Genomic DNA, 27062 nt, shown 5'->3' on the forward strand with positions numbered 1-27062 from the left:
AGTGGGCAATAGGTTAAGAAGATTTTCTTTAGCTCTAAGATTTTTCTGAACTTTTCGGAGGCAACTATTATCTGTCAAACATGTTATGTACTGTGGGTCCAGGGGAGAGACTATTTTTGTCTTCTGATGAGTACATTGTCTAGCTTCCCATGCAAAGGAGCAGAGGCTGAGTAGAGGAAGGAGTAGAACATTTCAGAAATAGGGACCAATTTATACTAATATATAGAAATAAGAAGCAAGATGGGAAGTGGTAGTTAGATATAGTTGCAACGTAGAGTGCAATTGTAGGAGTGATGAAAGATGAAGTTAGAAAGGTAGATAGAGATTGGGTCACAGAGGATGTTTTGTATTCTTTCTGATCAGACTTAACTCTGAGGGGCTAATTCTCAATCTAACTGGGGTTTAAATGAGTGAGAAATCAACTTTTCTCCCATAGAAGGTAGGTAGTCCTGTGCATCTTCAGTGTTCTTCTCCTACTTTGTGGTCCAGGATGGCCGCTTCAATGACTGTGTCAACATTTCAAGCAGCAGAAAGGAGGAAAGGGCAGCAGATCAAAAACTCCTCCCTTAAAGATATTTTCTGGAAGTTGAACACGCCACTTATCTTCCATTGGCTACGTGTCCACTGTGTGTCACATCTACTAGTCACACAAGAATCTGGGATATGTATACTTTTGGAAGAGAGTGGCTATGTGCCCAGTTAACATTCAAGTATTCTTTCACTGGGAGGAAGGGGAGCTTGTTAGGGGACAATTCACAGGCTTGTTTAAAAGTTTGGAATTTACCTAGACAGTGAGGAGGGGACACTGAAAAGGTTTAGGCCAAGGAATCTTTCACTTTAGAAAAATGTCACATGGCTGTGACCTGAAGGATAAAGTGATGTGAGATTAGAGGTGGTCTGAGCAGTCAGACAATCATGAGAAGCACCTAAGTACGAGAAATATAATTTGTTATGGCTGTCAGTAAGGGGCAGGAGAGAGCATCAGTGCTAGTGACATTAACAGACTGCATTGATTTTTGGCTTTTTATCTGTAGGGTTGTACGTTTGATTTATAATTATTTATAGAAGTACATTCACCATAAACCTAGGCCTAAGTCAAATAGATGGTGATCAGTGCTCTTGACTACAGATACCCCTTCCTAAATTTTTTTTTGCCCCTATTTCTAGATACCTTTGTTTCTCTAAGGATGTGTCTTGTGATTTTTTTAAATGACACATACACATGGTGAAAACTTAAATACAAAGATATATCAAAAATATATCTTTCTTTACATTCCAAGTATATTTTTCTTTACATTCCAAAATTCCAGAACATTAGCAGTCCTAATGTCTCAATACATATGGTTCACCCTTGTATAAAACCTTCATACACACACACACATTTCTTTTTCAAAAGTGTATTATTTTCAGAGGATTTCCAACATAAGCCCTTTGGCTTATGGAGTTTAGCTAGGTATGCAAACTCAGCATAGCAAAGGTTATTGGGAAGTAGATTTAAATATGTAATCTGTTCAGTGTCCATATGCTCAAGATTGAGCACATAAATATTCTGTGTCTAAATCTAGTCTCAGTGATCTCTACTCCCCTCCAGCATTCTATAATATTAGCACCACTTAAAATTGAATGTGATTCTATTATTTACATATGTGCATATTTACATTATTATTTTCACTATACATACAACATGGACTTTCAAAGTAAGCTAATTACTTCATCTAGTGCTTAATCAAATAGTAAATCTTTTCCAAGGCTGGAGGAAAAATGTGCTTGAATTATAAAACTTACTGTGTTAGGATTATGGAAAGAGGTTACATTAATCTCCAACTTAGAATCTTCCTAAGGGATTTTCACTGTAAGCTTGATCCCACCATATGCACTGTTATATTTCTGGTGTTGTTTAAAAATACAGCTTCTTAATCTTTCTTAGTCAGCCATAGCAGTACATGCAGACCTTTCTACATCAGTTTTTTCGGAGCTGCACTGTGTATACTTCAGTTCCCCATTGATGGACATTGCATATTTTTTTTTTGTATTTTTGTTTTGCTTTGTTTCTTTTAGTTTGTGAAAATTCATTTTTGTTCCTTTTCTTATCTCTTACAAGCAGTGCTTTAACAAATGATACTTAAATTAGCATGCTTATATACATGATGAGAGTATATCTATAGTTACACATATATACGTATATAACAAATAGTACTTTAGAGAACGTATATGTATAAATACATGCATACACACACAGATAGAATGAATTCCTAGAGGTAGAACTGAGGGCCAAATGGTATGTTTATTTTTCATTTTAATTCATTTAAAGTTACCCAACAAAATTGTTATGCCACGTGCTTCCGCACAAAGATTTCATAGTGCCCCAGGTTGGTAACATAAATGTAAGTTTCAGCTGCTTGTGCTGAGACCAAGCAACCTTTTTGTATTCTCTTTTCAAACATTGGCTACCAAACTACCTAAATAAAATACCCACTTTGGGTTACATGCTTGCCAAGATAATTATTATAAACGTTTTCACTTTTGCTATTCTGATTGGAAAATGGTATTTTAGTGATAAGGTTGAGTGTTTTTTGTTTTTTGTGTTTTTTTTGCGGTACGCGGGCCTCTCGCTGTTGTGGCCTCTCCCGTTGCGGAGCACAGGCTCCGGATGCACAGGCTCAGCGGCCATGGCTCACGGGCCTAGCCACTCCACGGCATGTGGGTTCTTCCCGGACCGGGGCACGAACCCGTGTCCTCTGCATCGGCAGGCAGACTCTCATCCACTGTGCCACCAGGGAAGCCCTGAGTGGTATTTTTTATTTATAAGAAATATGCCTTTCCTTATTTGTGAACTCTTCCATTTCCTTTGTGAATTATGACAGTGGAACATGATAAGGGAATAGGTATTGAAGATCCAATGCTAGAAAAAAAGAAAAGCATTGGGAAAAAAAGACCAAGATGGCTCCAATGAGCCATCAGTGGAGCCTGAGTGTAGGTAAAAAGCTGGTAGAAGAACAGAAAATTTCAGAAACTTTATAAGGCAAAAGAGATATCCTTCTCACTGTTCACATCTCCCCTAATTTTCCACTGATAGCACTTCAGCCTTCCCCCATAACTTTGGTCATTTATTGTTTCTGTTAACTCTGGCCTGTGGTAATGATGAATGCTTAATAATGTGATACTTAATAACATAAATGCTCAGTTTCTGTTGGTGATTGTGTATATTGGCTTGTTGACATTGTCTATCAAAATTACTTGTACAAATAATCAAAGGGATAGACATATATAATGTTGACAGGCATTTTCAATGGATAGGTTTTCTTCAATTCAATAACTGACTTTTTACAGAAGAGATTTTTATGGTACTTAATAGTTTAGTGTGTAAAGGAAAGAATAGAAGGAGGTGAAGCTATTTATTCCAGATATATATAGAAGCTTTTGTATAAATAAATTTAGAAAAGGAGAGGAGAAAACAGGAGAAGTGGTAGATTAGTAATAATTGAGGAACCAATTTCGTGTTTATTTTTTCCTCTAACATTTCTTCATTTAATTTATGATCTACAAACTCAGGAATATGGTGTGTTGGATTGTGTATTAAAATCCTCTAGTGTTGAAGAACATAATACAATAAAACCATGCATTATGCGTCCCATGATAATGCAAATTTGCATGACAGTGATTGAAGATTGGTTTTCATTCTCAACCCGGCCCACATTTTTAAAGGAAGGTGGTCTAATGAGGAGGCTGGATACAGAGAGAAGAGTGAGACCCCTTCTGGAGGAGCCAGGCAAATTGAGGAACATTCTCATATTCTTCGTATTCATCCTTCCCAGCGCTCTCCATAGGGGAGATGAGGCAGATGACAGCTAATCAGGAGATGCCTGAATTACTGTCACTATACAGAAAATCCCAAATAATCTTGGAACTAAGTATTTTTCCCTCTTCTACATTTAAGACTGGGTAGTGGTGCCAAATTCCAGCTTGAGATCGATAGATTTGGAACACACAGCCAGACCCATAGAATTACAAACCCTCTAGTTGTTTAGACTTGTCTGGTTCTTTTCATTGTCCTTGTAATATCATCACCACCTTTACATGAGTGATTCTCTCGGACCCTACTTACCACGTTATGACAGAGTTTTGTTGTACTTTAATTTCTGCTGACTGAAAATCTGTAATTATGCTCTCATTGGGCATCATGGAGGAAGAAGTCAACTGACTAGTTAAACTGTGTGGCTGACTTAAAGTTATATATTTGCTTGTCTTTGGCTCAGTTGTCCGTTCACCTCTTATGACACCTCTTTTCTTAATAGATGAGAGGTTGAAGGGTGGTTGGTAGCTATTATGTGGAAAAAATATTTTTTATCATAATCTCTTGTCACATTAAACTCCAAAGAAAATAGAAAGTTTTTCTCATGGTAGTAATTACTCTTTGAAAAAAAAAGTTTAATTACTTATCAAACATATCAGAATAGGGAAAAATAGCTGTGAATATAAATGTCAGTATCTAAAATTCAGTGTAATTGTAACTGCAAATAAACTCTAAAAGGGGCATATTTAAGCTAACATTTATATACAACTTGCCAAAGTAGCTTTTTACCAATTTTTAACATAGCCACTTATGTCATATTTTTGTCTGTTAAAACAAATGTAAGCAATTTAAATAGTCACTCAATTGTGATGCCTTCCTTGCATCTCAAGCTGAACAAGTGTGTACTCTGTAGATACCTTGAGTACTTACAAGAAGAAGGGACTTTATATCATACATATGCAATATTATATTTTGTTTGTTTGTTTGCGGTACACCGGCCTCTCACTATTGTGGCCTCTCCCGTTGGGGAGCACAGGCTCCGGATGCGCAGGCTCAGTGGCCATGGCTCACGGGCCTAGCCGCTCTGCGGGATGTGGAATCCTCCCGGACCGGGGCACGAACCCGTGTCCCTTGCATTGGCAGGGGGACTCTCAACCACTGCGCCACCAGGGAAGCCCATACATATGCAATATTTTGTGCTTAGTGTTTCAGTATTAAACTGTTTGGAAATGTATTTCATACAATCTACATATATTATGAGATTACCATGTGTGTGGTGAAGAAAACAGATCCAAATGCTTTCAGTAGAAATACTTGAGGTTAATAATAAAAGACCTTACTATTTTTCTCAGGGCTTTAGCATGAGAAATGTCTTCATTTACCTTAGTATAGTGAAATGATTTTTTAACAGAAAAGCCTACATTATTTGAATGAAGGTTGCACGTCATGCTATTTTATATATATATATATATATATATACACACACACACACACATATATATGGAAATATCCCTATAACATTACAAAATCAAATTTCTGTATTCGTTTGTATTTGCTAAGTGCCTAGTATGGTCGACTTACTACATTGCTTATAGAGCTATAAAGGTAAATTGGAAATGGCCCATGTATTGGACCTCTATATATTTTGGTGTTTGAGGGGAACAAATAATTAGCACTTCTCTTGCCAACCCTGGTTCTAAACCAATTAAGAAATTAAACTTCACCATAATCAGATTGAAGGGAAAATATGACCTACGTTACTGATAAAAGGTAGCTTCCAGAATGACACTGTGCAGTGTGTGTGGAGTCAGCTCACAGGGCTATGAGAGCCCCGCTGGTCACACGCCTTCCCTGTTTAGTGACATCGTGTCGGTAGCTTGAAATCAGTCTTGTTGGGAGTACTTACACCACTGAAATTGGTAAATAACACAAATCAGGGGCTCCCCCCTCACCCCGAGAGCTGCTTGTTAAACACTTAATGATGTACTGCTGTTGGTTGCTGATTTAGCCCCACACAGTGGAGGCTGGAAGATACCTTCGTTGCACCTAGAGTGGAACATGAATGAACTCTGGAGATAGCTCACCCATGAGAAGAAGGGAAAAGAAGGACTTAACTAGACATGAGTGCTTCATTACTAAACTCATCCTGATGTAATGAAGCTAGCGTAAGGACAGTGTAAATACATTTATCCTTGCAGGCAAAACAAGAATTTTATAATAAACTTATGAACTTTCTATCATCTGGTCCCCAAATATATATTGGCTTGGCCAAAAATTTCATTCAGGCTTTTTGGTAAGATGGTGCAGAAAAATGCGAACGAACTTTTTGGCCAGCCCAATGTCTTATAGTTATTTTTAAATTTGAGATCATATTTCTTATGAACAATTTTTATTGTTATCCACATATTTTCAGTCATCTGATATTCGTGGAAATATATTTTGTGACTAATTTCTTTTCATTGAGAGACATCACTGCAAAGGAAGCTTGCCATAGGGCTCTTCCTGTTTGTTTTCTTAATGGAAACTCTGCATTTTGATAACATCACAAGCAATATAATTAAAATGTTCAAAACTTCTGCATGGTAAAGCAAGCTAATACATTTTGCAGGCTTTGCAGTTTTAAATATTTTTAATTATTAACATTTTAAGCGTGTAGAAAAGTACAGAAAATAAAATAATAAGCACATGGTACCAATGATTCAGATTTACTCTTGTTTGTCACATTTGCTTAGGCACTTTTTTTTCCTGTTTAAACCACACAGATGCAGCAAAACTTCTGAGTCCTTTGCTCCTAATCCAATCTCCTCCTTCCCCTTGAAGTTGTTGCTCATCCTCCCTATGCATGCTTTTGAACTTTTACTACATAGGTACTCATGACAATATGTAGTCTAAATGTGTGTTTTTAGAATTTGCATAAATGGCACAATTTATGAATTTATTTTAAATTATAATTTTACTGTTTAATGACTATGAAATATAAAAAGCAAAACTGGACTTGAAATCCTTTTCCCTGTTTGATATGACCCCATGCTGTCAAGTATAGAGTCAAGTAAGTTTTTGTTTTTTTATTCGTGTGTTTGCTTTTATTTGTTTTATTTTTATTTGTTTTTTTTTGTTTTTTTTTGCGGTACGTGGACCTCTCACTGCCGTGGCCTCTCGCATTGCGGAGCACAGACTCCGGACACGCAGGCTCAGCGGCCATGGCTCACGGGTCCAGCCGCTCTGTGGGATGTGGGATCCTCCCGGACCGGGGCACGAACCCGTGTCCCTTGCATTGGCAGGGGGACTCTCAACCACTGCGCCACCAGGGAAGCCCTATTTTATTCTCTTTAAGATTTAATTTTATTTATTTTTGGCTGCGTTTGGCCCGTTGCTGCGCGCGGGCTTTCTCTAGTTGCGGCAAGTGGGGGCTACTCTTCATTGTGGTAAGCAGGCTTCTCCTTGCAGTGGCTTCTCTTGTTGCAGAGCACGGGCTCTAGGTGTGTGGGCTTCAGTAGTTGTGGCACGAAAGCTCAGTAGTTGTGGCTCCCGGGCTCTAAAGCACAGGCTCAGTAGTTGTGGTGCATGGGCTTAGTTGCTCTGTGGCATGTGGGATCTTCCCGGACCAGGGCTCGAACCCGTGTCCCCTGCATTGGCAGGAGGATTCTCATCCACTGTACCACCAGGGAAGTCCCTGTGTATTTGTTTTTAATGATGTATTCGAGAGATCTTGTATTCTGTGTGTTCTTACATGCTTGAGAATTTCTGTCAGTTGTCTCTATATTAAAGGGGAATTGTTTAAATGTTCTGGTAATGTACTTTGCCCTTCAAAGTATGTGGACCTGGCCATGGAATATTGATCTAATCCTTTCATCACAGCCTTCCCTGCCATCTTGTGGAATGGTGAATTTTGGTGTTTGGTATCTTTCGCGGGTACTCGAGGTTTGAGATGGTTAGATCTGTTGTCTTTATACTTGCATAGTAACTTGGCTGGGAATGACATTCTTGGCTCACACTTCCTTTCCCTCAGAACTTTGTACACATTGCTGTTCCCTCCTCTGTCATTTGATGTTGCACTGGGAAAGTTTGGTACCAGCTTGATTTTTCTTCCTTGATTTTAACTTGCAACTTCTGCTTCGATATCTGTCCTTGAAGTGCTGGATACTTCTTAGTGGCAGTTGTTCACCAACAGATTTTACTGGAGCACATTGCACAGTTTAACAGCCAAATTCAGTAATTTCTTCCCTTCAGAGAAATTAAGCCTTTTGAGTGTGTTATTCTTTCTGTTCCATTATGATGAAGTTTATTTACTGGGAAAACCAATGTTCTCTATGCTGTATATCAACTTCGTATTTCCTCCACAACTATTATTTTCTCTCTCTGCAATCAACACTGCCTTTAGATCTAAGCAAGAGAGAACCTTGCCAGGAACACTGGGCGTTAGAGTGACCCACCGCCACCCTCCTCTAGCTGCTGTGGGAGACCAGGCAGCCATGTCCAGTCAGAGTCTGTATTTTCTGTGTACACCATCCTCCAGTACCCTAGATACTGGAATTCCTCTACCATCGGCTCCAAACACATTTCAAGGATGTGTAGTAGCTTCCTGTCATGAGCTTTCTGAGTGTAGACCAAACCACTGGTATATTTATCTTTAGATTTATTTTATTTTATTTATTTATTTTTTTTTGCGGTACGCGGGCCTCTCACTGTTGTGGCCTCTCCCGTTGCGGAGCACAGGCTCTGGACGCGCAGGCTCAGCGGCCATGGCTCACGGGCGCAGCCGCCCCGCGGCATGTGGGATCTTCCCGGACCGGGGTACGAACCCATGTCCCCTGCATCGGCAGGCGGACTCTCAACCACTGCGCCACCAGGGAAGCCCATCTTTAGATTTATTGATCAAAGGTTGGCTATTTGTAGAGGCTGTGAACAGAGCTTGGATGTATGAGCCGGAGTACCTACACATATGCATTTGAGGTGCCTCATGGTGTAAGGAAGACTAGGGTGGGAAAAGGAGGGTGATGGGCCAAGGGCAGGGCTCGGGGGCTGGAACTTGTCCATCTTCACTGCCACTCTCTAACGTGGAATGCTGAGGAGTTGTCCAAAAATTCTGTAAATGTTTTTAAATAGTTTATTAGCTTGAAATTACCATTATTTAATTTCAGTGTATGGTATTTTCCTCTTACCTCAGACCCTGAAAATATTTCCAACAGGCCTGTCTGAAATCTCCATATTTTCCTTTCTGCAGTCACAGTGAATATGTCAAGCTTTCCCTTTCTGTCAATAATTGCATTGCAATCATGTCTGTTCTCTAGCCTGCTGTCTGCATTTTGTGAGTTTGATAATGGTCGTGTTTTAAAACTCAGGTGTTTCTTTGGGTCTTCAATTCCTCTTCTATATTATTCTTTTGTTGTTGTTTGTCTGTTTGTTTTATTTGACTGTTTCTATAGCACAAAAAGCACTCAAGGGCAGATTTTCTTCCATTTCTTCCAAAATGAGTCTGTCTTTGGCATAATGTGCTCCTTTGCTTCTTTTCTTTTCTTTTCTTTTCTTGCCACAGTAGCGTTTACAGAGTCACCATGCCAGTTCTTTTTGTCTTGCTTAACTTGAACAGCTCTGCTTCGCACTTCCATTGGGCCTCAAGTAGTGTAGATGACTTTTCCTAACCATGTCCCTAGCATGTCTAAGTATGACTTATCCTCCCAGGCAAGCCCCAGTGTGATGGCTAACTTATTTTATGTTCTCCCTTTGTAGAATAGGTAAATGTTGTGTTCTAGTTCATTCTACTACTGCAATCAGGGGTTTTCCATTGGCCCTTTTTGTGTCATATTATTCCTACAGTTCAGCCCCTTGCTCACTTTTAATTGTTTCACTGTCCTCTCTTCTGCAGGCCTGCCCAAAGTCCACAACTTCTTTTCATATTTGACACTATTTGTGAAAACTGGAAGACTTTTATTATTTCATTGGTACCATCCTGAGGCACTAAGACCAGTTTAAAGATCTGTATTGAATCAAGTTAAAACTATATCTCTTTTTCTTTTGGTGGTAGTATTTCAGACAGTGAGTTGTGCCTCTTTAGTTTTTTGGTTTCTGCGATTAAGTGTTTTTGCTATTTTTAAATTTTATTTGTTACTGAGGGGGAGGTTCTACTTTACTAAACTTTTTACTATGACCTCACTTTCTGTAAGTAAAAGTGATGCATGCATGCTGCTGAAAAGGTTGAAAACATTAGACAGAGCACAGAAAGTAAGAAAATAAAATAAAAAGTCATTTCGTTTTCATTTTTATTCAGTGCACACCTCCTACCATTGTTTGCTCTTATAACCTAGGAACTTTTCCTTTGTCATTGTTTCCTAGAGATTCTATTTCTTATCATGATGTCTCAAGGAAGTAGGTTTTGTTCTTTAACTAGTACATGCCAAAACACTTGAAGTTAAGGAAAATGAGCCTAGAAAAAAAAGCATTAATTAGAAAATCATTTATTATGACTTTTCAATGTTAAAACTTCACTTTTCTCCTACTTAAAAAACTCTTATCTCTCTGATATACACATTAATATCCCTGTAGAGTACTCTCCTTATATTTTGGAGAATTGGATTATTACTCTGTTGCTTTTGACAGTTGAATCTAAATGAACTATCTGCATATTGGCACTATTTGCTGAGCAATTTTTTGAAACCGCTTGTAATAAAAAGCCCTTCAGTAACATGCTATGATACCCTCATGTTGCAACCTATTCTGAGGTGGTCTGAAATTAAATTTTGTTTACTAATATAAACATTGAAGTTGGGGACTTGATTTACTTTTTAAAAACTAACTCTAATCAGTGGTATATCTGTTAAAATAGCAAATGTATCAAGAACTAGGCAAATCATCCTCTGCCATAAGATCCTCATGGCACAGGCCTGGGAAGAATGACCCTACATGCACATCTTTCTACACGTAATGGGGCAATGAAAAGGTTGAGAGAAAATGTTTTAAGAGTTAAAATGACCCTGCAGCAAGTAAGATGCCCTAATTTATTGCTTAAGACTAATTCAAGTATTTTAATTTTGAGAACGGTTTGTCCAAATTTTTTTTCAAAGGTGCAAAAAGAGACTCATTCTATGTTGGACTCATGTAATGGCATAGAGTCTGTTATGCCAGGGATCTCAAGATGGTGAGATGTGAGCTGGATAACACCTGTGTACAGATTCGGTTTGACCTGCGTGATCGTTTTTGTGTGTGAGTTTGAAAAATCTGTAAATTTCACATAAAAATCAGTCTTTCTCTCCTCTCTTGAACTCTTTCGAAAGGGGCAAGACAGTGCCCTCTTTGTGTTACCTTTAGGCAATCATGTCTTCTACTGTCCACTGTTAAGTCCCTTCTTTATTGCCGTGTATTCACATACCTTCCCCAGTTAGATTTGACGACTCTGTTTCTGTGGTAATCTGAAAATGCTGTATTACTTTATAAACATTCCTCATATAGTTATATGTAAATGGTTAACACTAGCCTTCTGGAAAAAAGTCTAAATGGCTATATATTACAAATTACCCAGATTATTTAGTCATCATCCTCTAATTCTTGGATTATACATGTGAAAATCATGTGTTACAAATCTATATGCATAATACTCCACAAATTAAATTTTGAAATTTCAGCACATTTTGTTCACACTATCTCATAATTTTGTATTATATGGCATATATATATATATATATATATAGTGTGTGTGTGTGTGTGTGATACGTGGGCCTCTCACTGTTGTGGCCTCTCCCGTTGCGGAGCACAGGCTCCAGACGTGCAGGCTCAGTGGCCATGGCTCACGGGCCCAGTCGCTCCGCGGCATGTGGGATCTTCCCGGACCGGGGCACGAACGCGTGTCCCTTGCATCGGCAAGCAGACTCTCAACCACTGCGCCACCAGGGAAGCCCGTATATGGCATATTTAAAAAAATTCTTTTCTTAATGATGTTAAATAGCAGAATTTTTCCACCTTTTCATTAAATTAGAACTCAGTAAAAAAGAAAGTGTCATTTTGAAAGAAGAAACACTATTCCTGGGTTTTATATTAACAATGTAATATGCTAGTTATTTTAAAAATAACAATAGAGAATTTGGCCAAGTACAATAGAATTGGATACAATTGTGGCCACTAGAGGGCTTTGTTTTTTTTTTTTTTTTTTTAACCAGTGCAAGCATAACTGTGAAGATAAACAGTGAAGTTTATATGTCAACCAAAGATTAACTGGTTAGTGCCAAAGTTTTAAATGTGGTTATAATATATAAAGTATGCAAGAATCTTATCCAGACTATACATAAAATATATAATTTTTGACATTGTATATCCGTGAAGCACTGTTTCATAATTTAATAAGTGAAAAGTAGTCAATAGTACAAACTCACAGATGGGATAAGTTTTCATACATTCATTGCCTTAACATTTTTAAGGTGTTAGAAAAATATTCTACATTTTGCTTCTTTTAATACCATATATAGAACATGTGTATCTATAGTACCTTTGCATATCTTTTTGTTAGAACTAAACAGTAGAACTACCTTTTGTTATGAATACTCCATTCTTGTTTGAGAAAAATCATGCTGAAGTCTTTCAGGGACTTTTCAACAAAATGACAGCTGTGAAAGATCAATTTTCAAGTACTAGCAGATTTAAATGGCTGTTGGCTCTCTGTGGTGAAGATTTTCGTTGTTTTTCAAATTATGTGTAAATTATCTTTCATAAAATATCTCTGGAACCCTATGACAATGAAGACAGATGCTTGAGAAGCCTATTTTAAAAGAATTCCAATTTTTAAATCTCCCCTCACTCTTTCATCTCATATATTCTGGCTCATTAAATCAGACATGAAGGTCTTATATTTTAAAATGCACCTCCCTTTACTCCATTAAAAATGGAGTAGAACTCAGGCACAGTGGGGAATATTATAATGCTTGCATACCTTTATTAAACCAAGAATAATGTCCCACATGCAGTTGCAATAAGCACACTTCCACCATAATTGAGTTAGACTAGGTATTTTCAAGTTAGGAAAGATATTCCAAAGATGGGCTTTAGAGATTTTCAAATGTTTCCACTAATGCAAAAATATTGTAATGTAACCTTCTCATTTGCATCATTTTCCATAATTTTCCCTATGTTTGCTTATGACAATAATAATCCTTTTTAATGACTTGGTTTATGGCAATGTCTTTCCACTCCTTCAAGTCTCTATAAAATCACAGATGCTCACGTCACTTTTCTGTTTGAATTTTGCCTATTACTTTCAGGTAAAGGCCAAACTTTTGGTATTTAGCACGGTATTGAAGACCCTTCGGTGTTATAGCACTTCCTCACCTGCATCTCTTTTTCTTTCTGTCTCTATACACTTTCTTCTTTTCCTAGCTTGCCCCTTCATCTATTAAACATCCCCTCAGAAGTGCATGCATACACACACACACACACACACACACACACACACACACACACACACATAAACAAACCATACCCCTTTCAGTCTGCCACATTGGATGGCTTTCTGCTGGAAATCTCAATGGATCTTTCAAACCTCCTTTCCTTTCCTTTGCATTTTATTGTGCCTGGAATTATCTTCGAGCTTTTTCTACCTGATCCTTCCAAAGTCCATTAAATACGTTCTATTTCTGACGTTATTCCTCCCTCCCTGGCAGAATTAATTGTTCTTTCCTCTCTCCTCTTAAAACATTTTATATATAGTCATACTCTAGCATGTATCACAGATACTACAGACAATTACTCTCTCTTTCCTCTTTTTTTTTTAAAATTAATTAACAATGTGGGCAACTAATACCAGGAAGGAAGACCCAGTTTCACCATCACACAACTAACGAGAGCCCAAATTATAATTACATCCAAATGCCATACCTTCATATTCAGTTGTGTTATCAATATCAGCATTTCTGGTAATATTACTTTGAAGGTTTGAGAAATGCTATTATTTCTATAATTATATGTTTGAGATATCAAGAAAGGAGTAATAGAGTTTTTCTGATGTTTTTATCAAGTAATTTAATGTTCACATAGATTCTAAGATAACTTAGACAAATAATAGTCTAATTTACTAAATTCCTCTTCCTTTACGTTATATAATAAACATTTAACTCACTATCTGAGAAAAAGTAAAAACATATGTCAAAATGTCATTTTAATGTTTAAATATTTAAATATTTCATTAGTGATATTGATAAATGAAATGCTTTACAATTGTATTTTAATATATCATTTCAATGTCTTCCCTCTAACAGAGGGAAGTGTATATGTGTGTATATATATATACACACACAGAGAGATTAGAAATCTCATGAACATAGTTTATTTACAACCGAAATTCATCACCTCAAAAGTTCACAAACAAGCACCAAACCGTAAGCAATAGGGACCTAATGTAAAAATATTTTGTTATTGTTCCTTTTACTTATTTATGTTGATTTATTCATTTAATATATATTTCTGTTTCAGATGTAATGGAACAGGATACCCTGCCCTCTGGGCGCTTACATTTTCACCAACGAGTCTGACATTAAAGAGCTAATTACACGATCAGTCACTAGTGCAGTTCATGCTGTGAAGCACAGGTGCAGGAGCTCTAGGGCTGTGTTGCAGGACTTCAGGGCAATCTGGAAGCTTTCCTTGAAGAGGAGAAATGTGGGTGAATTTTTGAAGAATAGGTCAATGTGTGTGTGTGTGTTTTGTGGGAACAGTAAGGAGTAACCAGGACTAGGTAGAAGATGACTTATACAAAGACCCAGAGACGGGAGCTTAGCATCTTCTAAGCACAGGAAGAAATGAAAAGAGCAGAGTGAGGGGAAGTGGCACAAGGGCAAGCTGATGTACAAAGCAGGACCTGGATCTTAGGAGGATTGTGATTTTATAAATATTTGGTCTTTATCTTAAGAGCAATAGGAAACCACTTAAGGTTTAATAATTTATGTTATACGTACAGATTTAAGGAAAGCTCTGTCTGGCTGCAATGCAAAGACTGGATTAAATGGAAGAGAGAGTGGGTTGAATAGAGAGGTTGTTCTTACAACCTTACTCATGATGCTTACAGAATATTTTTTATTGAGCTAGTTTACCATCAGTAGGGAAGGTTATACACAACCTGAGGTTTATTTATCTACACTTTTTTTGTTTTTGTTTGTTTGTTTGTTTGCGGTATGCGGGCCTCTCACTGCTGTGGCCTCTCCCATTGCGGGGCACAGGCTCCGGACGCGCAGGCTCAGCGGCCATGGCTCACAGGCCCAGCCGCTCAGCAGCATGTGGAATCTTCCCAGACCGGGGCCCAAACCCATGTCCCCTGCATCGGCAGGGGGACTCTCAACCACTGTGCCACCAGGGAAGCCCCTCATCTACACTTTTTAACATGCAGAAAGTTATTAGAGTTTGAGAGCTATAAGCTTGTGTTAAAGTTTACAGGTCCATTATTGTGAGTTACAGTCTCCTCCTGGACATTGTTAACATAATGGAATCATTTTGATGTGCATACTCACAAATTGCAAGTGAATGAGTCTTTTAAATCTGTTAAGCTGCTTATAGCAATTGTGATGAGGGAGGTTTCCTTTTCCACACTTTACAGGAAGCCTTAGTATAAGCATGTTTGTTATGAAGACAGAAATTAAAGTTAGCAATGGCATTTTAACCACTATAATGTGTGGGGAAAGAAAAGTCATAAGTACTCACTTACTAAAACTGACATGCAAGTAAAAGTGGGACTTACATGAAGTGATCATCACTTGTAATACTGATACATTTTACCTCTATGGAGCTGAGCTGTGCAATAGCACTTTATCCCTTAGTACTCAATTGTCTTATGTTTATTTTATACAGTAAGCATTTGGGCATATGACATTAGAAACGGTGTGTGAAAATTTGGGGGATTTCTACTTCCTCCAAGAGTACCTCAAAAATGCTTACAGTTCGATGAGGAACTGATTTAAATGAAACCAGTTACTTTTGTTTTATAAGTTAAAAAAATTAAACACCTTGATTTTGCAAATTGTAGAGTTACAAATTTTGGATCATTTAGTGCTGTAAATAACATAAACTGTTGATACTTGTATAATTTTCCAAGGTTGCCAAGGCCCATGAACCTTTTTGGACAAATCATATCTATAATTTTATATTTAGACCTGGTCTTCCTAAATACTATTCATTCCATGGCTATAAAACAATTTAACTTAAAAAGAAATTACCTACTAAAGCATGTATGTCCATCTTCATTCTCTATCAAAGCACTAACTTTATGCATTTTTTTGGTTGGTGCCACAAATCCAAACCTTTTGGGAACCAATCTTCAAAAGTGCAACTGGTGCAGAAACTCCTAAACATGCCCTGCAGGGCTCCCCACAACCTGGCCTCTGTCTGCCTTTTCAGCCCTGTCTCTTATTCATGTGCCTTATGCTACTTTATCCTTTACCAACATATAAAAAATTATATTTCATACCTTTATGCCACTTCACATGCTATTCCTTCTGCCAAGAAATGCCTTTTCCTCCAGGTTTCATTTTATCATTCAAGACATCTCTCATTTTCACCTGATTTGAAACTATCTCTGGCCAATGCTACCAACTGACCTGCTTGGAAAGAATAAATCACCCCTTTCTCTGCTCTCCTATGCTTGTCAATCCTTTTACCACTACACATGGTACACTGTGTGGTAATTATTAGTTTGCATGGGGAAGGACTGTATCTAGTTCATGTTTTTTTTCTTTGATTTTTTTGGGAGAGTATCATTTCAACTATTATCAGGCAGGTATTTGCACATTCACCTCTATCTCCAAATCAAATTCTACATAAGGATGTATAAAATTCACCTTCTATATCATCTCCATCCTATGTCTAGGCCTATTCCCTGGCGATAACCCCTTTTAACATTTGCTTTTGTTTTTCAGGTAGTCAGCTGTCTAAACAATATGCTCAAACACTTTTTTTAAACTGCAAACCATGTCATTTGACTCATCTTTATGGAAGATGAAGAATTAGTCTTTTTTGCTTTTGCCATATGTTGAGAAGAAAAATCAGTAACCAGCATCTAAAAGTAGAATGAAACACTGATAATGAACTCATAAAGAAATAAATTTAAACCTATATTTCTAAATTTGAACCTTTCAAAAGAGAATTCAAGATTCAAATGGTTTCTCTTTTTACACACATTATACTCATCACCCACAGTTCAATAGTTCACTTCTTTTCCCTATCCCTAATGTGTGACAACTTTCCAGTTGTATGATCTATTGAATGTAATTCGTTATTTTTTCTTGGAGAATTCTGATTTCCTGTTTTAGCTTAGAATAATTGCTTTGGGGACTCAAGTAAGTTGTCATTCTTAAATTCTTTTGTTTTCATACTTCTGTGTTAATTACAACGGTTTTTGCTTTCTGTGCCTTCCTTCTTTCTTGGATTCCATTTTACTGAGCTACAGAATATCCTTAACTTTCAAAGAACAGATACAGGAGAAGTAAATTATCTTTGTCCTTAATATCTACAAATATTTTAATTTTTCATTACAATAAATTGTTAAATTAGTCAGGTATAGAATTGGGGTTAAAATTACTTTGCCAGAGAACTTTTGAAGTTACTGGTAAAATGACTTTCATCATCCATTCATACATAAGATGCTGTGATGATTATTTAATTTTCACTTCTTTCTGAGTTTTCTGTGTTTGTTTGGTAAATGATTGACTTTGTTTTCATTTTCATTCATCCTGATTAGCACTCAGTTGACTCTTTCCCTCTGAAGCTCCATTTGTATTGTCAACTGTGGAATTTTCTCTCTATTTTTTTTTGATTATTGGAATCCCACATTTTTATCTTTTTTCCCCATTTTTTTCTGGAACTTCTCAGTCAGTCATTAAAGCTCCAGGATTGATTTTCTTGCTTTCCCTGCCTTTAAATTTTTTCTTGTATTTTCCTTTTTATTTTATTATTTTTTAATTATTTTATTTATTTATTTTTGGCTGTGTTGGGTCTTCGTTGCTGCACGCGGGCTTCCTCTAGTTGTGGCGAGCGTGGGCTACTCTTTGTTGTGGTACGTGGGCTACTCATTGTAGTGGCTTCTCTTGTTGTGGAACACAGGCTCTAGGTGGGTGGGCTTCAGTAGTTGTGGCACGTGGACTGAGTAGTTGTGGCTCACAGGCTCAGTAGTTGTGGTGCACAGGCTTAGTTGCTCCACAGCATGTGGGATCTTCCCGGACCAGGGCTTGAACCCATGTCCCCTGCATTGGCAGGAGGATTCTTAACCACTGAGCCACCAGGGAAGTCCCTATTTTCCTTCTTAAAGAAAATAATTTTGCTTTATGATTAGGAATATTTCTTAGACTTTTTTTCTTTTCTTTAAAAATAATCTTTTTAAATTTAGTATTTATGTTTTATACTTCAAATATTTTTCTTTCTTGATGTCTGTTCTTTTATAACAGTGCATTATTTTATAGCTGCAATACATTCTGAAACTTCTCCAAGTACATTAATTGGAATTACTACAAAGTTCTCTTACTTTACTAATAATGACAGCTTTGCCTTCAATATTGATCTTTTCATTTATCTTGGTCCTTCTATTTTGTGATGTTGTTTACCCTCAAATATCTCTTGATCTTCAAACATATTCATATTATAAAGATGTTTTAACAACCTCTTCTCATATAGGGAAAAGGAGGATGCTGATTGAAAATTCTGAATGTGTCAGATGGGCATGAAGTACTTCAGAAGACAAGCTAGCTGCTCTTGCCCCATTTCTACCACCTTCCCAATGGAAAAACATAATAATAATGAGGGAGGAGAGCTTTGTTTTGAGATCCTACCAACCGCACTCAGTGCCGCCTTCTTATCCAGAGACATGTTCAGATTCTTTACAGCAAGAATTTCAGTGTACCTTAAGGGTGTGAGCTCATAGCATGTTGCCAGTCTTGTTGCACCATTTGACACAATTTTTTTCCATTGTGAAACATAGTCACTCAACAACTTCACACCCTAATTTTGCATTACCTCTCACTTCCACTCTCTCTCTATTCCACTTTCAAGTTTGGAATCCTTCTGGGACTCCATCAGTACTTTGACCACCTTTTCATTAATTCATCCATGTATTTATAAAACTCTCTGGGTCAGCTTATACCACACTTTGAGAAGATATTCTGAATTTATTACTGTATTTATTTCTTTACTCTCATTTAGATATGATTTGGGGAGGAAGGCACTAAATACACATGATCAGTCTCTATTAAACTGGAAGCCTTATTTTTTTAATCCTCAGTGTCTCATACAATAACAGGCTAATAATATTTGCACAATAAATATTTGTCAAACCCAATTGAACACACAGAAAAATAAGAAAAATTACATTGTAGTTTTAGCTTATTTTCTACTGATCAGGCTTGGCTATGAATTATGGTTATTGTTTATTTTTAAATCTAGTTTACTTTCAGAGAACAGGGTATAAATTGCCACTTAAATGAATATTACAAAAGCAAACAACAAAACACCTTCAAAACATATACTGTATTCTGTTTCAAAAAATGTTTCAAATAATTTTTCAGTAAGAATTTTTAAGCAAGTTTATAACCTATTTATTTCCCAACAAGGATGATTAAAGGTATACCAGTGTGTTTGTGTGTGTGTGTGTGTGTGTGTGTGTGTGTGTGTGTGTTTTCTGTATGTGTGTTTTAGTCTCTATTTCAGAGGATGCTAATTGCCTTGGAATGTCCTTTCTCCCTTCTTATTTTGAGGAATAACCATAGCTTTTCACTGAGCACGTTGGACCCCAGATAAAAGCGTACATTTCCCAGTCTCCTCCACTTAAGCAACTTACTATTGGCTGGTCAAACATAAGCAAATAAAATGTATTACTCCTGAAACATCTCTTTAAAAAGGAGTAGGTGTGCGTTCCCCACTGTTCTTCATCCTTTCCCTTGAAATACATATGCGAAGGCCGGCCCTCCAGCTATGAACTTGGACTTAAAAATAGACACCAAACCCTAGGGATAGCAGAACAGAAAGTTGGAGAGAGCCTGGGTCTCTGGCAGCTTCAAGATAGTGCCTTATTTATCGTGGATTGCTTCCACTATCTATGTTATATACTCTATCAAATACACCAAGGACAAGGAGAATAAATAAACATTAGATAATACAACTCTGTTATTATCGTGTCTGGGATATTGTGATTGGTCAGGTCTCTAAGAAACAATAATATTGTTAAGGAAGTGGCAGTTGCTGTAGAAACCCAAAGACAACTTTGGGAACTCAAGGCAATTCTAGTCATTCCTTGGAAAGCAAGCATTTAGCGCTCACCACCTGAGCAACTCTTTCATATTGGTCACTGGACCTTTTCAAAAAAAAAAAAATTTTTTTTTTTAAACAAATGTCAAAGCAGAATTAACCAAATTGTGGAATAGTTTAAATGTTTTCCACTTATTACATTGTTTTTAGCACAAGTTTAATTAAATATAGTTCTCCCATTCACAAAATAATTACAAGAGTTATTTATACATATTAATTCATATTTAGTACATCACTAGTACTGTGGTCTAGCAGTGGAATACAGAGTTGTATAGTACATAATGAACAACTTATTTCCTGTCAATAGATCAACCAGGTGATAGATAGATAAAATATATATAGATAAATACAAGTATAGATTTTAAAATTTTTATATTATGTCAAAAATGGAGGGCTTCCCTGGTGGCGCAGTGGTTAAGAATCCTCCTGCCAATGTAGAGGACATGGGTTCGATCCCTGGTCCGGGAAGATCCCACATGCTACAGAGCGACTAAGCCCATGCACCACAACTACTGAGCCTGAGCTCTAGAGCCCTCGGCCACAACTACTGAGCCTGCGTGCTATAACTACTGAAACCCACACACCTAGAGCCCTTGCTCTGCAACAAGAGAAGCCACTGCAATGAGAAGCCCGTGCACCACACGAAGAGTAGCCCCCACTCACCACAACTAGAGGAAGCCCGCACACGGCAATGAAGACCCAACACAGCCACAAATAAAAACAAATAAATAAATAAATTTATTAAAAAAAAAAAAAGTAGAAGTGAAGCTCTTGGGTCAGCCTGTATTCGGCCATGGACCATGGTCTGACAGCTAGTTCAACCGTTGCTCTCATTCATTTCCCTTTCTTTTTACTGCTGATGCCACACATTTAAATTGTGGTTGTTTTTATGAATAAATATTAAATATAGAAGAACTCATAATTTGGCGCATATTTAAGTTGGAGTTAAATTCCTCCTTTCCTTTCATTAAGTTTGTAATTCTTAATGAAATTCTTGAAGTTGTGATTTGTTACTGAGAAGGCCCTAGAGAAAGATTCACTCAAATTGAAAAAGGGTTTTGTTTTTAAGGCCATTGAGCTATACATTTTGTGGCTTTTAATTGAAATATGTAGGATTTAGGAAAGATCTCAATACATTTAGGGCTATGCTGATGAATATTTAAAGATAAATATGTAATTCAACCATCTTAGTTGTTTTGGAGAGTGACTGAAATGTTCCCTGTGCCAAGCTGTGGAGCTAGGCTTTCAGAGTCAGATAACATAGGCAGAGAGTTCACTAAGCCTCACCAACTCTTTATGGCTGCCTTCCTTTTTTTCTACTTCATTCTTTCCTGTGTGCCTTTCTGGACAGCCCAGAATTGGTGACATTGAAGACCTTGAAAATCAGACCCAAGATGGGAAAGCTGGGGAGAGATGGAAGTGAGGGCAAGAAATGACTTTTCTCAGAGGTTCTACCTTTATCCAGTTTATTTACTCAGCATTTTATTATTGAATATCCACTGTGTACAATCACTGTACTCTCTGCCAGGAATACAAAGATGGAAATATGTGCTTACACGGTCTGAGGGAAACACACAGGTATAGACAATTCTGATATATAGAAGCAACTGTAATAATAAAATGGCAAAATCCAGTGAGAGCATAAGAAAAGGAGCTCCTAATGTTTTTATTTATTTATTTTTTAATTTTAGGTAAATCCGTTCATCCTAAATTTCACTCTAATGCCAACCCTGAAACCTTGAAGTATCTTTATTTTTATTCTTTGCAGTTTAACATTTACAGAAGTAGTATAAGCTGAATTTTGTATTCCCACAAATAACTTAGATCATTTAGTCAGTTAATTTCTTCCAAATCTGCTTCCTTTTTATGAAAATATTTAGGGATATTTTCCAATACGAAAACCTTAAGCTCATGTGATCCCTGAGCCACAATTATCAGTATTCCTAATTATTCCATAATCGAACCATAGCTTCCTTGTATGTGAGGCTAAGGAAAACCTCCTGGAATCACTGAACGCATTATCCTTTCTTTACATATCCCTTTGTTTCACTCCCATTGGCACATTCCTCCGTAGATCTGAGTAGCCACAATTACTTAGAAAGATGACTAAATTTCAAGTTTGAGATACACAGTTCTACTTTGCTCCTGATGTTAGGTGTGGATGTTCTTAGACTTTTGATTGATGTCATGCTGTCCTCTTACCTCCAAATATGTGCAAACAATGTGTCCCTCTAGTCCTACTTTCTTTCATTTTGCTTTCCCCTTAATTCCATCATGCCTGTGGTCATAATTCCTTTAGTTGCAATATGATACTGTGAAATCGTTTCAGCAAAACATAGAAGTGTAATTTCAAGGAATACAGTGTATTCCTTGTATGGTTAATTTACTCATCTCTCACTTGGCTGCAATATCCTCCAACTCAACAAGCAAATAAACTGCAGCAGCTTTCAATGTGTTCTCCACATGGCAGCTGTTAAGAAATTCTCCTTTTATTTCTTTCTAACTTTATTTAAGTAGTGATATTTATTTTATTTTCAAATTATAAAAGATTTTACACATGACATAAAATAAATACTGTATCAAATATAACCCGAACTTAACAAATGTTAACACTTTATCATAATTACTTTATATCAAGTTTTAAAAGAAATAAAATATTTCATCTATATAGCTGATGCCTTCTGACAGTCTTTCCCCTTCCTCCTTGCCTAAACTTAATGTCTATCATTTATTTTCATGTTGTATAAACTAAAACATCTGTGCTTCTACATATAAACAATACATACATATTGGATACATATAGAGATATATATTTTTAAACTTTTATGTTCAACTGAAGATTTTTGAGATTTATCCCTGTTGATAAATATAGCTGTAGTTACTTCATTTGAACTAGTTTGTATTTACATACATGACTTACTAATAGATATCTAGGTTGTTTTTTGCTATGGCAAAACAAACAACACCAAAAAAAAAAAAAACCTAAAAGAAACATCCTTTTGCTGTTTCAACCCTGTGCACATCTCTTAGAATTTCTCCAGAACAGTCTAGGCTTTGTGCCTAAAATACCTGTACGGTAGGGTAGGGTAAGCACCTTATACAATTTATAAGATATTGTCAAAAAATTTCCCAACACACTGAATTTACATTTGCACTGGCAAGGTACAGAGTTCCCATTTACCCACCTCATCACCAACAAGTAGAACTATCAGACTGGTTCGTTTTTCCTAAACTACTCAGAATGAAATACTTTCTCACTTTTCTTCAGTTTGCACTATGTTGATTACTAGTGAGATTGAGTAGATGATTTTTGGAAATTCGGAGCATCCCTTATGTGAATTACTTCTTTATAACTTTTATCCCATTGTTTGAGCGTGTGTGTGTGTGTGTGTGTGTGTGTGTGTGTGTGTGTACATGAACTTTCAATTTTTGTTTCATTCATTTTTTTTCACCTGTTTGTATTGATACAATACTATTTGATTAAAACAGATTTCAGGGTTTTTTGCTCAGTATTAGTATAGCTGCATCAGTTTTCATTTGGTTATTTGCCTGCTATATCTTATTTCTTTCACTCTGTATTCAATCCTTCTGTGTCCCTTCTTGAATAAATTATTTTAATCTATTTATACTTGTTATGATTATTAATATTATTATTTTTTAAGTTTGGTTTTTTAAACTATCATGTGGGTTTGTTTCTATTTAGTATGCTTTTTTGGTTGTTTTCTTATTTTCTGCCATTTTTAGATTTGCCAAAATTCCCTTACTCACTTTTTAATCCTTATTTCGAAAGTTGTAAGTTTGTCTATTACTTCAGTAGTTGCCGTACAATTTTTCCCATGCATTCTTAACTTAATGAAGCCTAAAGCTAACCAGTGTCAGATAGATATGATATGATTCCTTACACACACACACACACACACAAATTCAGTGACCTTTACATGAAAAATTAGTATGTGCAAATGTCCTGGGACAGGAAGCTGACTGGCAATTATGAGGGTCTGAAAGAAGACTGGAGAGGTTTGAGAACAGAAAGGAAAAGGGAATCTTAATAGATTTGAATATGGAGGGTCACTTAGGAGTGCTGTCTTGTACTGGCTAAAAAGGGCCAATTGTTTTATTTTCAGAAATCCTGTGAGCCAATTGTGAAATAACTATTATTGAAAACAAAAGTATATAAACCTATATTAAGTGGATTACATTAAAAAGAAAGATGTTTTTCTAATTATTCCTAGTCATTCCTAATTATTTTACTACATTTTAATATTTATCTGTACTCCTGAGTTTATGTCTATTCTACTGGTATGGTAGAAATACTTTATAATGATGCACCCCTGCAGGTTTCTTCCCAATTTCACATTTAGTGATGTTGCCTTTACTCACTTGAAGTCAACCATGGCAGGAGTTTACGCCATGGAAACTGGCAAACTCTTCAAATCAGGACTCACTCACACCTCTAAGAACCCGTTATTAAACACTTATCAGAACAACACTGAGTGAGACTGTACAGGACCTTAGAGACCATGTTAAGAATTGATATATATCACAGGAGAAATGAGCAGGCATTGAAAGGTTTTAAGCAAGGAATGACAAGAGCACAATTCTGTTTTTAGAAAGACCACTGAGATTACAGAAGTGAGAAGCAAGGCAGGGTGACTGGGTGGCTCCCATGGTAAGTAATAGTGCCTCAGGCTAGAATCAAAGAAAGGAAGATGGAGAGAAATGAATGGATTTAGGAGCTAAAACTGAAGACCTAGCTCTCATGGTATTAGTGTGAACCAATCACATAAGACACTCATGTAGAAGAAGTAAAATCTCTGAGTCCTCTCTAACTTCTTGTTGGTAATGATATTTTCATTTTGAGCCCAATTGTGCCACCATGTGTCAAAGAGCCAACTTCACAGTTGAACAAACTTAGGCCTGAATAAGAGAGGAGGGAAAAGTCTACGTATGGAAACGTGAGATGAGGGGACTCATTCCATTGAAAAATAAATTACTTTTAAAGTAATCCATAACTTTTCTTTCCTCCTGTAGGCATACTAGTACATGTATGGTAGCCATGAGAATAGCCTCTAAGGTCTCTGACTGCAGGGAGTGTAAATGATAGAGGGTCAACTTCTGGGTTCTGAAATTGAGCATTTGCCCTGAGGCCATGCTTCCCACAAGTTGCCCCAGACAATGACTTAACAGGGCAGAGACACTACCTGTTATAAGAGTTGCCAGATTCAACCAGAAGTTAGAGAGGACTCAGAGATGTTACTTCCTCCACATGAGTGTCTTATGTGATTGATTGGTTCACACTAGTACCATGAGAGCTAGGTCTTCAGTTTTAGCTCCTAAATCCATTCATTTCTCTCCATCTTCCTTTCTTTGATCCTAGTCTGAGCCACTATTACTTACCATGGGAGCCACCCAGAGTCACCCTGCCTTGCCTAAATTTATTGAATGAAAACATTAAGAACAATGGAATACACCACTCAGTATTAGTCAAGGTTCCCATAACAGATTATAGCGAGACAGGAAGATATTGTTTGTAGTATACTTTGCTTCGGGTCGTTCTTCAACACAATTACCTTGTCCTTTCCACCAGGTGGTTGACCAGATTGATACCCTGACTTCTGACCTACAGCTGGAGGATGAGATGACCGACAGCTCCAAAACGGACACCCTGAATAGTAGCTCAAGTGGGACAACAGCCTCCAGCATAGAGAAGATCAAAGTGCAGGCCAACGCCCCCCTCATTAAACCCCCAGCCCACCCATCTGCTATCCTCACCGTCCTGAGAAAGCCAAACCCTCCCCCTCCCCCTCCACGGTTGACACCTGTGAAGTGTGAAGACCCGCAAAGAGTGGTGTCCACTGTCAATCCGGTAAAGACCAATGGCACCCTTCTGCGAAACAGAGGCTTCCCAGGGGCACCCAACAAAATTCCAAACGGAGACGTTTGCTGCAAACCCAGCAGTAACTTGGACAAGGCTCCAGTGCAGCCTCTGATGCACAGACCTGAAAAAGACAGGTGCCCCCAAGCAGGGCCTCGGGAGCGAGTTCGGTTTAATGAAAAAGTCCAGTACCATGGCTATTGTCCTGACTGTGACACCCGGCATCACATAAAAAATAGGGAGGTCCACTCACACAGCGAACCTGTCCACCCACCAGGAAAGCTTCCTCCCCATGGCCCTGCCCAGCCTCCTCCCCCTCACCTCCCTCCTTTTCCACTAGAAAATGGGGGGCTGGGAATAAGCCACAGTAACAGCTTCCCCCCACTCAGACCTGCACCTGTGCCTCCTCCCACTGCACCAAAACCACAGAAGACGATCTTGAGGAAATCAACCACTACAACAGTGTGATGTATGCCATTTAAAAAAACTTTTTTGTTTTTTTTAACTCTTATATTATAAACATAAAATAATACGTAATGAGCACTTTCTACTCAAGCAATAAAAAGCCCAAATATATTTATCCTGCATTCCGCAGAGTGGCATAAAAAATCACCGGGTAAGTATGCAGTATGTTGTTTATGTCCTGGCTATACATTGTTTAAAAGTTACATCATGAAACCACAGAATAACGGAATAGCTGAATATATTGTTTTTTCAATTGACCTGTGTCAAACTGTGACCTGTAGATTTCAAATATGTTGATTTACCCTAAGAGATGGGATTAGATTCATTTTATTCATGCCTAACTCATCTATGCATTAAGAACATGCCGTACTCTGACCTAATGCTTTTTAATAAGAAATTTTAATACTGAAAGACTATTTTATTATTTTTTCTAAAGATGTTTGTCACTAGTTTTGCATTATTAAATGCTGAGGATAATACCAGAACATTTATTTTCTATACTATACAATTATGACTATATGTTCACCTATATATGTAATGAAAGATTTTGGTCTGTGGAAATATCATATGTCAATAAACAATGGTAAATAATGGCAAAACCAAATGTTCCTCAGAATTAAAATGAAGCAGTGGTTCATTTAGTTCCACGTTAGTTTACATCAAAATGGA

At 37.2% G+C, this 27062-nt stretch overlaps 1 protein-coding gene across 1 annotated transcript in view; it reads left to right on the plus strand.

The window, feature by feature from the left end:
• Positions 1-26834, plus strand: part of PRR16 (proline rich 16) — a 170007-nt gene extending 143173 nt beyond the window's left edge. Inside the window, 1 exon segment of the mRNA XM_079918114.1 lies at positions 25641-26834. Within this exon segment, the coding sequence (XP_079774240.1) occupies positions 25641-26396 (756 nt within the window). The 3' untranslated portion in view covers positions 26397-26834.
• The last annotated feature ends 228 nt before the right edge of the window (positions 26835-27062 follow it).

The sequence above is a fragment of the Stenella coeruleoalba genome (assembly GCF_951394435.1).
Source record: "Stenella coeruleoalba genome assembly, chromosome: 3".
Classification (NCBI taxonomy): Eukaryota; Metazoa; Chordata; class Mammalia; order Artiodactyla; family Delphinidae; genus Stenella; species Stenella coeruleoalba.